The sequence below is a fragment of the Muntiacus reevesi genome, chromosome 1 (genome assembly GCF_963930625.1).
Source record: "Muntiacus reevesi chromosome 1, mMunRee1.1, whole genome shotgun sequence".
Taxonomy (NCBI): domain Eukaryota; kingdom Metazoa; phylum Chordata; class Mammalia; order Artiodactyla; family Cervidae; genus Muntiacus; species Muntiacus reevesi.
Window position 1 is genome coordinate 136,649,300 of NC_089249.1, and position 13,574 is coordinate 136,662,873.

General features: G+C 44.3%; 1 protein-coding gene across 1 annotated transcript in view; it reads left to right on the forward strand.

Annotated features, from left to right (window-relative positions):
* WLS (Wnt ligand secretion mediator) overlaps positions 1–13,574 on the forward strand; it is a 113,338-nt gene that overhangs the window by 97,802 nt on the left and 1,962 nt on the right. The window contains exon 11 of the mRNA XM_065911221.1: positions 3,531–3,684. Within this exon, the coding sequence (XP_065767293.1) occupies positions 3,531–3,684 (154 nt within the window). The remainder of the gene's footprint in view (positions 1–3,530; positions 3,685–13,574) is intronic.

Genomic DNA, 13,574 nt, shown 5'->3' on the forward strand with positions numbered 1-13,574 from the left:
GTGCAGTCTTTTAATGCCTGCCATTTTAATGGCCTCAGTCATAGCAACCGGGCGATGGCACATCACAGTCTGGTATTTTAGCCCCTTCACTCTGGAAAAGAAAGAGGCGTTCCGTTTAGAGGTGGCAGGCAGTAGGGAACAGAAGTGCAATGCAGGAGAGAGGGTCACTGACCTTCACGAAGGGGGCTCCAGGTACCTGACATTCAGGTCAAGTCATATGCAGCAGACTCCCAGAGAGCCAGTCCGCAGCTTTTTTTTTTCCTCTTGGGTGGGGGTGGGCATGTCATCACTTCATTCTGCTACTTATAGAGGAAATGTTTCCAGTAAGAGAGCTTGTGTCTGGGATCTGGAAATCTTGTTGTGAAGTGGAATGCTGGTTGTCAAGACTACTGGGTGTAAAGGGATTTGACCTTCACTTGGCTACAGGAGTATAATTGGGTGGTTTCACACAAAAGTAAATTGCTCAAATGTGACATCAGGAAAAACGGGGACTTTTAGAAATAAGACTTTAGGTAGAGGGGAGATTCTTTTCTTTTTTCTTTTTGTGGTTGGGGCTACCTGATTTTTCTCTCTGAAAGTTTAAAGGGCGTGACTGTCACCTCTTTGCCTTGGCATTCCTAAGATTTGGACTCACAAGGCCTGCTCTGTTGAGGCTGCTCATTGTGGTACATATTGGTGGGAATGTACTCAGAGCTCAGGATGTCTCAAGCATGAATAATTGAGAGAGGAGAGAGGAAAGCACAATGGCGTCTCCCAACAGTAGAGTGACGTTATGTATACAGTCCATTTATGCAAATACAACTCTTTGCCCTCAGCAGGAAATAACGCATTTAGAGATTACAAATGAAAGAGTATGGGTAATTCTGCAACTCCATTCTAAACAAGTGCACGTGTCCTGAAGCAGGCATGAGCAGGGGGCATGAATCTACTGTTTCTTCAGCCAGTCTTTGCTCCAGTGTCTCCCTCATAAGCATTTCATTTCAGTGGTTCTACTGTAAAATTGCGTTTTGCATGTATATGCAGTTATATACCAAACATTACTACATCTGAGATATACAATGCATACATATTATTATACAGATTTGAATACACAAACTCTATATATAGTATATATATAATGCATAATATTTTCTCTATATATATTGTATAAATACATGCATAATGCCCAATTAAGTGAATTTCAAAGGAAATTTGACCTGACATAATAGTTGCCTCTTAGTCTCTCTAAGTGAGAGACTCATCCTATTTAAGATAATATTCCTACTCTTTTGTTGTAAAGTAGTTAGGAACACCCACCTTCTTTGGTGGGTCAGAGCCACAACTTTCTAGCTGAATAGTCTTGGGCAAGTTACACTCTGTGTCACAGTTTACCCATGAGTTGAGATGTTACCTGCCTATCTCATAGAGCTATTATTAAGACTAAATGAAATCTTCCATATACATGGAAGTACTGTACTTTAAAGAAAGAAGAGTGACATTTGGTGATGTTTCTAAGAAGCAGTTCTGAATAGCTTGAATGCTGGTGCATTATTCTAAAATCACTGATGAAATCCTTTTTTGCTAACACTTCCCTGAGCATGTGATATAGCGAATTATTTCCCAAAGGAAATAGCTTAGTGATGGTGGTTTGTTTATGAATCACAAGAATGAAAAATTATGTATGACCAAGGTCAAACTAAAAGTAAATAAGTGATAAGTCTATAATTCATTAACCTGGTTAACTGACACTCCAGGCCTTTCAGAAGGAAATACCTGTCCTTATATCTTTATTCTTCCTGGGGGCCCTGTGAGTCGTGGACTATACAGAGGGTACCAAATGAATATAGACCCACAGCCTCATAAACAAGAGGTGAAAGCAACCTGCTTGTATAAGTCATTAACATTTAGAGATAGCTTGCTCCTAGAAGGAGGGGCTCCTAGAGATGGATTATATAAGCCAGCCTCATTAAGCTATCACAGAAACAGCTGTCTAGCGCTTTCTTTTACTCCCATTTAAGGTTTCCTTTGGCCTTCCTTGTGGCTCAGCTGGTAAAGAATCTACCTGCAATGCAGAAGACCCCGGTTCAATCCCTGTGTTGGGAAGATCCCCTGGAAAAGGGAGAAGCTACCCAGTCCAGTATTCTGGCCTGGAGAATTCCATGGACTGTATAGTTCATGGGGTCGCAAAGAGTCAGACATGACTGAGTGACTTTTACTTTCACTTTCAAGATTTCCTGTAGCAGGCAGAGGTAGTCAAATCATTTCATCGATCTCAGAGCCAGCACAAATTTTTAGTTCCTCTGCACCACAGTTTTCCTGACAGGTCTTAGTGCAATCCGTAAGTCATATCAGGTAGCCCTTAAAACAATTACCATGTTACTAACATAGACAAAACCAGCCTCAAAACATTCTTGCCAAATTGTAAAGCATATGAAACCTTCATAATTACCCTCATGAGTGGCTTATATACGTAACATTATAAAATAAGATTTATGGAATGTTTTCTATGAGCCAGGAAATTCCTAAAAATATTTTTACTTAATTCTCCTTAGTGGTTAACCCTGCAAGTTTTTGTTTTGTACCTAAGAAAACTGAAGTTTAGAGTCTTAAATCTTACATCTCTTACGTTAAACAGAAAGGGAGTGGGAGAGTCTGGATTTGAAGCCAGATTTCTGACTTCAAGCCTGTGTCTTTCTGCTTCGCTACACTGCCCCACCCAGGAAAACTACTCAGTCCAAGGACCATTTATTTATTTAATCAATGCTGTGGTACATCAGGTCCTGAAGATATGGCAGAAAACAAACCAGAACTGGTCTTGCCTGCAAGGTGTTTACATCCACCTTGCAGAAGGTGGAAGGTAGATAGCAGGGGAGGAACTATAACTGTGGAGAAGGGTTAGACTCAAATGCAGGTTCATTAAATTAAGTGTAACAATGTACTACTGTTTTAGGAAGAAATACTCTCCAGGTGATGCTGATGTGCAGACAAGATGAGAACCACTGACGTAGGAAACCCTCAGCTAACCTTAATTCCTCCTAGTATGATTCAGATTGAAAAATGGAATCTTGGGGCTTTCTTGGTAGTCCAGTGGTTAAGAATCCACTTTGCAATGTAAGGGACACTGATTCAGTCCCTGGTCTAGGAAGATTCCACCTGCTGCAGAGCAACCAAGTCCATGTACCACAACTACTGAGCTGGTGCTGTCAAGCCCATGCACCGCAACTAATGAGCCCATGTGCTACAACTGCTGAAGCCCCTGCGTCTAGAACCTGTGCTCTGCAACAAGAGAAGCCACCACCATGAGAAGCGTGCACACTGCAACAAAGATTAGCCTCCACTCACTGCAGCTAGAGAAAGCCCATGTGTAGCAATGAAGACCAACCACAGCCAAAAAATTTAAAAAGAAAACCTTTAAAAAAAAAAAAAATGGACTCTTACAGGGCCCTTCACCTTTGCATATATGGGAGAGACTTGGCGTTTGTATTAGTGGATTGCTATGTTGGAGTTGTTTCTTGTTGGGTCCAGTTGAATGCCACCCCTTTTCCCCGCAGGTGACTGAAGGCCATTGGAAGTGGGGCGGCGTCACGGTCCAAGTGAACAGTGCCTTCTTCACGGGCATCTACGGCATGTGGAACCTGTATGTCTTTGCCTTGATGTTTTTGTACGCGCCGTCCCATAAGAACTATGGGGAAGACCAGTCCAATGGTGAGTTCCAGTCTCTTTGGCATGGCTTTATTCAGGATAAGTAGGCTTCTGACTCTTCAAGACTTAGGCAGCAAAGACTCCGGGTTCCCTAGTCAAGTGTTTTCTCCAAGTGTGAACAGGTACCTCTAGGGACTCTGAGGCCATAAGACAAAAAGCCAATACGGGACTGATATTTCTATGAATCCTCATTTTTAAAAATATTTAAAATGCATCGGGAATATTACATGCTAGTTTACAATATCTCCCAGTCTTAGTACCAAAATTAAATTTGCTTTCCTCAATTTTTTTGAGCAAAATGACTGTTGGAAAGTGTGCCAGATATATTGTTCTAGCTTGAGAACCACAATTTGAGATATTGGGTGGATGGGGATTGGGCCCTGAGTTGAAGTGGAGCTGGCTTCATTTTTTTCCCTGCTCGTTCTATAAGCCTGTTGACTTGTCCAAACCAATGGCCAGGCTCCTGTCCCCATCGCCTTCCTGCTCTTAAGTGCTAGTATGGGCTGTCTGTGGCGCTGATGGTGCAAGGACCTTGGAGAGCTTAGTCTAGTGGTTTTACAGACAAGGAAACTGAGATCCAAGAGAAGGGAGGGACTTGCCCTGGGACTTCTCTTCCAGCCATGGCAGAGGGAAATGAACATTACTGCTGGGACCAGTGCTAGTAGCATGGAAGAGTTGGCCTGGTAAGCAACGCATCTGATAGCTCCTTCCTCTTTGCATACTTAAGCCTACATTGTTTGGCTCCACCTTTATTCTTTTTTCTCTTTTTTCATACCTGCTTTACCCTGAAGTGAAGGTGTTAGTTGCTCAGGCATGTCCATCTCTTTGTAACCCTATGGACTATACAGCCTGCCAGGCTCCTCTGTCCATGGAATTCTCTAGTCAAGAATACTGGAGTGGGTTGCCATTCCCTTCTCCAGGGGATCTTCCCAATCTAGAGATTGAACCTGGATCTCCTGCATTGGCAGACGGATTCTTGATTGTCTGAGTCACTAAAGCCCTGGCCATATGCCTGTTCCCCAGACATATCCCACCTCCATCTGGGCCTGACAAAATCCTATTCATCTTTTGGGTCTATTCAAAATGTTTCCTTCTGATCACCCCAGTTGGCATGTGGCAAATTATATTCAATAGAATAATGTTGCCATGGGATGCTGGTAGGTTTTAGTGGTCAAATAAGTTTGAGAATCATTGGGTTTTTAATCAGCATTAATGTGATTTACTGTAAGATATATTAATGCCTTTAGCACATTAATTTGTACTGTAAGTCTTTTAAAATGGGTGGGAGTAACAGCATTTACAAGTTCTTAAGTCATTTGACCTTGCAACCCTTTTTCCAGACTATCTTTTTGATGTTCTAAAGAACAAGCTCGTGTCCCCTGCATTGGCAGGAGGATTCTTAACCATTGGACCACCAGGGAAGTCCTGCATTAACGCTTTAGAAATAAGAGTTCTAGACTAGCTTTCTTATTTCACAGGTGGGCCAGTGATCTTGAGACAGGGCCATGATGACGTGAGAGAGAGGGCAGGGAGAGGAGGGCATCTGTGCTGAGGGTCAAGAGTAATGGAATGGTCTCACCCACTGTGCAGTACTACACCCGACTCTCTGTACAAAAGCATCCTAGACACCAGGGTTCTCTTCCTTCCTACTCCATGACTTCCTGTCATACTCAGTATCTCTGGCTGTAGGTCCTGGGCAAGAGTAAAGACCTTTGGCTCACCTATCCACCTGCCAACTCTTGGTTTGATTGACTTCTAGAAAGCATGTGAGCTGGGTAGGCTTTGGCTTCCTTTCTCCTGCTAGGACTGTGCATTTTACACATGCATGGTGGTTGGGAGCATGTGGTCTCTCTGATGTTGTTGTCCAGTCGCTAAGTCGTGTCTGACCTTTTGTGACCCCATGGACTGCAGCATGCCAGGTTCCTCTGTCCCCATCTATCTCCCAGAGTTTGCTCAAATTATGTCCATTGAGTCAGTGATGCTTTCTAACCATCTTATCCTCTGCCACCCCTTTCTCCTTTTGCTTTCACTCTTTCCCACCATCAGGGTCTTTTCCAATGAGTCAGCTCTTCGCATCAGGTGGCCAAAGTATTGCAGCTTCAACATCAGTCCTTCCAATAAATATTCAGGGTTGATTTCCTTTAGGATTGATTCGTTTGATCTCCTTGCTGTCCAAGGGACTCTCAAGCGTCTTCTCTAGCACCACAGTTCTCTCTTCATTACCTTCTAAAATGCCAGAGGAAGAGGTTCTGGACTTGTTAACAAAAATCTTGATTTCATTTCATGACCATCCTGTTGGACTGTGACAGAAACCATATGGAGTTGTCCTTGACTTGAGAATATTAAGCAGGAACCTAGTAGGTAGAGTTCCTACCTTCCAGGGAAATACCACCTATAGCAGTAGCTAGACTTCCCCAGGATGTTGGAATGATAATCCTTCGGGTAAAAGTTACGGGTGTGTTGCAGCAGGTTTTGTATGTAAACTGTTCTGCTTGTGCTTGTTGTGTGACTGGTCAAACAGCTTGCCCTCCCTGAGTACCTCTGTTCCCACCTGTACATGATCTCTTAAAGTCTTCTGGGACCATAAAGTTCTATGATTGTCTTCCTGCCTATTATCAGGGAAGGGGCTATCCAGGGGGTGATTCTGTCACATGTAAGGGTTTTCCAAACACTGGCAAGAATTCACCCAAGCCCAGCACTTTCAGGCACGTGCGGGGCCAGAGCTACGGCCAAGCCTACAGGGGCAGTTTGACTGCCTTCTACCCAGTGACACCGGATGCTTGACCTGTGGGCCAGGTGCTAGACGGCTCCCATGACTTCTCACCCAGGACAGCAGCCACCCTCCTCGGCTTCAAACCTTGCAGTTGAGGAAAGTACTCGATTTGTTCCCCAGTAGATTTGTTGCTGTTGAAGACCACACAACACACGGATCTGCAATTTCACAGAAAGCGCAAAAGCTATTCTCCACAGGAGGTCATATTCCCTGAATCCCATGCCAAGAGGTATTCGGGAACAGACATGGTTGTTCTGGATTGTCATTTACGACCGGGATGTGCTGCCTGTATGGAGTGGCCACATTCTAGGGGTGCTCTATGTCCAACATTGAGGAAAACAGTCCCTTATTGCAAAGAGTGGTCCTGTCCAACATGCCAATAGGGCCCTGGTGGAAAATCATTCAAGCAAACCGGCGGCAGACTCTTTGGGGACCCTGTTCTGATCATAAACACAGTAGGCACACAATTCGGCATCTCTGCCGTGATGACACGACCCGCTGTGACTGCAGCAGTCAGCAAGCCCCTAGTGACTTTCTGCTTCTCGATTCCCTGGGCATCTCGCTTCCCCAGAGCAGTCTAGAAAGGGCTCTTCCAAATTGGGCTCTCTGATCACTTTCCTTCTCTACTCTCTTTTCATCTCCTCATCTGCTGCCAGACCACACACTGTATCACAGGAATTGTGGAGCGTTTACCAAGATTTTGAAGCTCCTTGGAAAGAGCTAATTTGGAATAGTACGTGGAAACCTAGAAAATGAACTCTCAGAGGGATACACTGTATTTTTAAATTCTCTGAGTCTCTGGATGGCGCTCCTCCTCCTCCCCCCAGCCTTCTTTTCCTTTCTTGTGGAAAGTTTTTATTTTTAAATGGCTTGGACTCCCTCCCTGCTCTAGCTTTTAAGGTCCAGAGCCAAGAATTCGGATTTCTTGCTATGGAGAATGAATCCCAGGTGTGTTGTTCTTCTTGCCTTCGTGAGATGAATCCTGGGTGGACCGCTGGAAAAAAGCTCATTTCCAGGAACTTGGTAAGCAGTTTCTGATGCAGCAGAAGCCAGGAAGTCTAAGGAAAGAGAAAGAGATATTAAGACGCATTTTGTTTGGGAGATGGAGCGAGATGCCTAGAAGTATGTATACATAGAGGAGGAGTGGGTAGGAAGAAAGTGAAAGTAGAGAGCTTGGATTTTTGCTTCTCCCATTCCGTCCAGGAATGGCGGAGAGAAACGAAGTGGGAAGCAGGTTTGAGAAAGGGTCGGTTTCCAAAGAACATGTTCTCTCACATAATTCTGTTTCTCTTTATTGTGTGGCTTGGAAAGCGACCCTTAGAAATGAAGCAGTGAGTGCCACATTGCTTAGCACTGTGTGGGGTTTGAGAGGATGAGCGATAAAGGCACAGCCCTTGCTCTCACAGAACTAGTAGCCTGGTCTGGGAGACGAGACTTCCTGCTCTGCCTCTTGAAACACGGGACGTGGCAGGACAGCTCCAGCCAAAGTGTCCGAGCCAGAATGTTTTCATGTGTCAGCAGCTGATTGGTGCCGCAGGGGCGTGGTGTTCTGGGTTCCAAACTGCTGGGGGATCCACTGTAGCTACAGTGTTGGTATAATGAACACATTCAGTTCAGTCTGTATAGGTGAGACAATCAATGTGTTCGTTGTTTACAGACAAATCGTTTTGTCTGTATGAGTATGCATATATAAATATATGCAGTCAACGTAATACACTATTTTTTTTAATTTAGGGAAGATACTTTAGATTGTCTTTTAAGGACCATTCACATTTTCTGCCCTGCTGCTCCTAGGTTTTCATTAAAGCTCTTCCTTTTGCATGCGTGCATGCTAAACTGCTTCTGTCATGTCTGAGCCTTTGCAACCCACTGGACTGCATCCCACCAGGCTTCTCTGTCCATGGGATTTCCAAGGCAGGAATACTGGAGTGGGTTGCCGTGCCCTCTCCAGGGGATCTTCCCAACCCAGGGATCAAACCTGCATCTCTTACATCTCCTGCACGGCAGGCAAGTTCTTTACCACTAGTGCCACCTGAGAAGCCTGTTCTTCCTTTCACCTGTTTCCATAACCACTCTGTGACTCATTCCTAAGTCTTCCCAGGCAGAAACGAACTCCAGCACAGGCTGGTGGTAACCCTTAGCCCGGAGAGAAGGCTTCATACCCCAGGGGTGTGGCATCGATGCCCTGCACTCAGGACACAGTGACCAGATTCCCTCAGCCACCAGTTCATGTAGAGAAAAAAGTTGGAGTCGCTTAGGAAGTCAGACAATTCTCGATACTAGGTTTCATTTTTGTGTTATTTTGTCTTTGAAATTCTTGTCAGAAGGTTTTAGAGAAAAAGTAAGAAATGGAATTCCTGACTGGATGACAGAGGGAACAGGAGACACTAATTGCCGACAGGCTCCTTTCTATTTCTATTTGTACTGAATGGCTTCTGTCTGACACACTCTTTTTTTTGGAAGCCACGGCAGCAAGCCCGGGCCGCACGTCTTCGGAGCCTCCGCTTGGTGTCAATTTAGCTTCTGGAGGCCCCTGAGGTCTCCAGCTGCTTGCTTCACAGGAATGGCGGCTTTGGCCTCTGTTGCCTCAGTAAATGTTTGGTTTGAGTCGTGAAGCTTAAACAGTGGCTGCTTTTTATTGCGATCTTTCCCAAGCTTGTGTGTTAGATACCATGCACCCACCCATGGTTTCCCTGGCTTCCCCTTGATGTCTTTGAGCAGTGGTGGCCTGGGCCTTACCCCCTGGACTGGACTCAGATTCTGAAGTGGGGCTTGACATCCTGTGTCTTCACATGGTCTCCCCCCGTGTGTGTCTGTATCCTAATTTCTTTTTCTCATGAGAAGTTGTTCATTTGCTAAGTTGTGTTCGACTCTGTGATGCAATGGACTACAGCACGCCAGGCTTCCCTGTCCTTCACCATCTCCTAGAGTTTTCCCAAACTCATGTCTGTTGAGTCAACGATGCCATCCCACCATCTCATCCTTTGTCGCCTCCTTCTCTTCCTGCCCTCAATCTTTGCCATCATCAGGATCTTTACCAATGAGTCGGCTCTTCACATCAGGTGGCAAAGTGTTGGAGCTTCAGCTTCAGCATCGCTCCTTCCAATTCAGGGTTGATTTCCTTTTGGATTAACTGATTTGATCACCTTGCTGTCCAAGGGACTCCCAGGAGTCTTCTCCAGTACCACAGTTCGAAAATATCAATTCTCTTGGATGCTCAGCCTTCTTTATGGTCCAACTCTCACATCTGTACATGACTACTTGGAAAAACCATAGCATTATGGTTATGTTGGATTAGGGTTCACCCCAGCGACTTCATTTTAAACTAGTCACCTCCTTAAAGACCCTGTGTCTAAACACTGACATCCTGAGGTACTGGGAAATAGGACTTCAGCAAATGACTAGGGATGGCATTTGATTCAGGCCATCATGCTAAGATTTCACGCAAAATGTCTAGGCTTTATTGTATTCTTAGAGAGGCCTGGCGCTGAGTGTCTGGAGACAGGAAATGGCATACTTCAAGCCTGTTACAAACTGTCTTGATGGTTGAAAGGAATGGAGAGATGGCTGGACCCAGGGTTCCCTGAATGCTGTCTCACCAAGATCTCACTCTGCCTTATTGCCCAGAAGGGATCACAGAGGCCGAGTCATCCCAAAGCACACCTGTTTTCTGCTGCGTGTCTGTCCCTGAACCCTGGTGGGGAACACCAGTGCTGGGGTGTGGGACTTGAAACCATGCAGAGCAGGCAGCAGCTGGGCCAGCCCATGCTAGGACATCTTGGTGGGTATTTTGATGATCACTTAACTATACACCAGATACTGTCCTGGTGACTTACATTCTTTAAAAAAAAAAAAAAAGAAAAAAAGTTTTTTTAAAAGATTTAGAAAACCCACCATTCACTACTTTGTTAACTCCCAAAATGCCAAAAGGATGTAATCTTAAGAGTAAACAACAGTCCTTGATATGGAAATAATTTCACTTTATAAACATTACTCACGCCTTGATTTTTTTCATTTTGCAGTGAACCAGGGACATCAGTATCATTTGAGCTTAGCTTTGTAGGTGAATAGGAGGAGGTTTGTTGTGGGGAAAAATTCCACGGAAAAGGCAGGGGTGTTATAGAAAGAACATAAAGTTTCCAAAAAGACACAGATGGTTTGGAATCCTGGCTCCAATATATACTGTGACCTCAAGAAATAAATATGAACTCATGGTGTAAGAGTTGTCTGACTTCCACATCTGGATAATGAGGTGTTAATTTATCCTAGTGCTTGTGAGGACAGAATTAGGTAGCCCTTATTAATATTAGAAAACTGTGGCTCTCTCCCAAATTTGTGAAACAGCCTTGAAATTCAATTAGAAGTTCCCCATCTTTTGACTAAAGTATCCAGAGATATACAAATGATTGTCATTAGAATGCTGCCAATCTTAGGAAGCTGTGCTCATTATTATATCATTAGAGTGCATTTTGTGTAGCTTTCTACATCCCCAGTATGCATTCCAGGCAGTTAAAATCCAGCAGCAGCTGCATATCCATGGATGTGATATGGATCCACTGATAGTCCTTTGAGATTACATTCAATGCCAGAGATTGGTCTCATTTCACAATAGTGAGAAATAAGCCTTCATCTTATTCTTTATTAGCTAAGATGAATTGACATCATAACTAGGGAAAGAGACTTACTGCAAACTAAAGAATTCTTTTCTTTTCCATTCATAATTTATTCTTTTCCATTTATTCTGCCCTTCCTCCCTAATAAGCAACATATCACATTTTTGGAAGGGCTTGTTTTTTTGTCTTGGAAAGGAAAAGACTTCAAGCATGTTTGTGTGCTGAGCAGCAGAAGCTGAGCGAGGGAGGGTAACAGATGGAGTGAGACCTTGGCAGAAGAGGGAGTTTGATGGGATCCCCACTTCTACTATGTCACTGCCATATTCCCGTCCATTCCCTAAGGGGAAAATGTTGGCCTTCATAGTACAGTGAAACCATGCATGCATCATAGATTTTGCTAGCCAGAATCCCATTGATCTGGGCTCTCATTCCAGCTCTGCCGGGAGCAAGCCTGGTCACATTATAGAAATTCATTGCCTATTTGAGCCTTGGTGTCTTCACATCTTAGTAGGAAATACTGGGCATGCTAAGCCCCTAATCGTGTATACGGTAAATACTCATAAATAATAGCTCTCTTTACTATCAGCGCACTGATGTTGTGTGCTATAAATTCTCTTTCATCAGATGCAAAAGCAAAATTAATATGCTGAACAATTCATCCAAGTTGTTGTATGTGTATATTTATGATGGTAATGCATTGCATAGGGACTCATACTTCACCCGCAGTCTCAATGGCAGTTGGAAACTTGAATATTTCAGAGTCAGCATAGCTTAAGGTTGAGAAGCCTGGATTCTGGAGCCTCATTGCTCCAGGTTCAACCCCAAATCCTGTTATCAACTTGGGCTTCGGGACAGTTAGACCTCTCTCTGCCTCAGTTTCTTCTTCAAAAGAATGAGGATGATGAAATAGTACCTCTATCAAAGGGTCGGTAATGAGGATTAAATGCATTAATATTTGTGAAGTGTTTAGAATAGAGTCAGACACAGGACAATATCTGTTAAAATTTAAAAAAAAAAAGTAATTTTGTCTGTTCCTTCATATGATGTGATCTGTAGTGTTAGACAGATTTTCTAGGACCTGCTAATTGGAATCATATTTTTAGCTTAAATACTTGGCATCTTCAGTTCAAAACTGAAGTAGAAATTACACTCTATGTCTATTTCCAAGAAGTCTTCAATGAAAGGGATTTCTTAGGTAAACACTTGAAGCTGCTAATGGGTCTACTGGGGTGGTCAGGACTGTCTTTGAAATTTTGATGACTTTCAGACATGCAGATCATGGAATCTGCTTTGAAGTTTTGGTGGCTCAGCTAGATATGCAAATTCAGAACTAGCTTTGAGCAAGAAATTCGAGGTTTATGCCTGTTCTTGAATGAGGAGTGAGTCAGAAGTTGCAGCAGTGAGAAAGCAAGTTAGTGACCTAGGAAAGGTTCTGTGTGGCTCCAGGCAGCTCTGTGAAAGCCTTTAGGCAGACTTTCCACCTATTAGTGCTGTGCCAAGGACCAGGAGTGTTGGAGGCTGGATTGACACCCCTTTGGTACCTGTTCCACCCCCTGTCCTTTGATGGGATACTTGCTGTGCTGTGCTAAGTCAATCATGTCCAACTCTGCAACCCCGTGGACTGTAGCCCACCAGCTTCCTCTGTCCATTGGGATTCTCCAGGCAAGAATACTAGAGTGGGTTGCTATGTCCTCCTCCAGGGGATCATCCCAACCCAGGGATCGAACTCAGGTCTCCCGCATTGCAGGCAGATTCTTTACCATCTGAGCCACCAGGGAAGCCCATGAATACTGAAGTGGGTAGCCTATCCCTTCTGCAGGAGAACTTCCTGACCCAGGAATCAAACCGGAGTATCTAGCATTGCAGGCAGATTCTTTACCAGCTGAGCTATCAGGGAAGCCCAAAAGGGCATGTTGCCTCCCCATCAGGGCATCGAACCCTGGTCTCCCACGTGACAGGAGGGGATACTCATCAACATACTAAAGAGGAAGGTGGTGGGCTGCTTGCTAGTACAGCCCCAGATTGCCGTTAGCAGTCTCTGCAACACTAATGACCCTCCTTCTAGGACGAAGGATTCCCCTGGTAGAGAGCCACCATGCCAGCACTTCACACGACTGATGTAGTTCCACAGCCTCTGAGGGTCTACAGTGAAAACCTAACACCATGTGGCGCGCGTGAAGGGCACCAGTCAGGCGGCCTGCAGGGCCAGTGAGTGGGGTGGCCCCTGGGTTCCTCAGGCCTTCAGATTCATGGATGCGCAGCAGGTCCTAAACTATGACAAGATGTTAGTCCTGAGGGTCAGGCGAGAGCTTTCTTCTAAGTAAAGGTATGGAATCCCAGTAGAAAACAGAGCTTGTGTATTTAATTCCATGCTTTGAACTGGGAAAAATTTTAATCCCCAAAACTATGAAATCATATGTGTACATGTGTAAGTATAAAAATCCCAGATATAACCATAACCTTTTGTTCTGCAGTCCCCCTCTCTGCAAATATGACTATATACATGC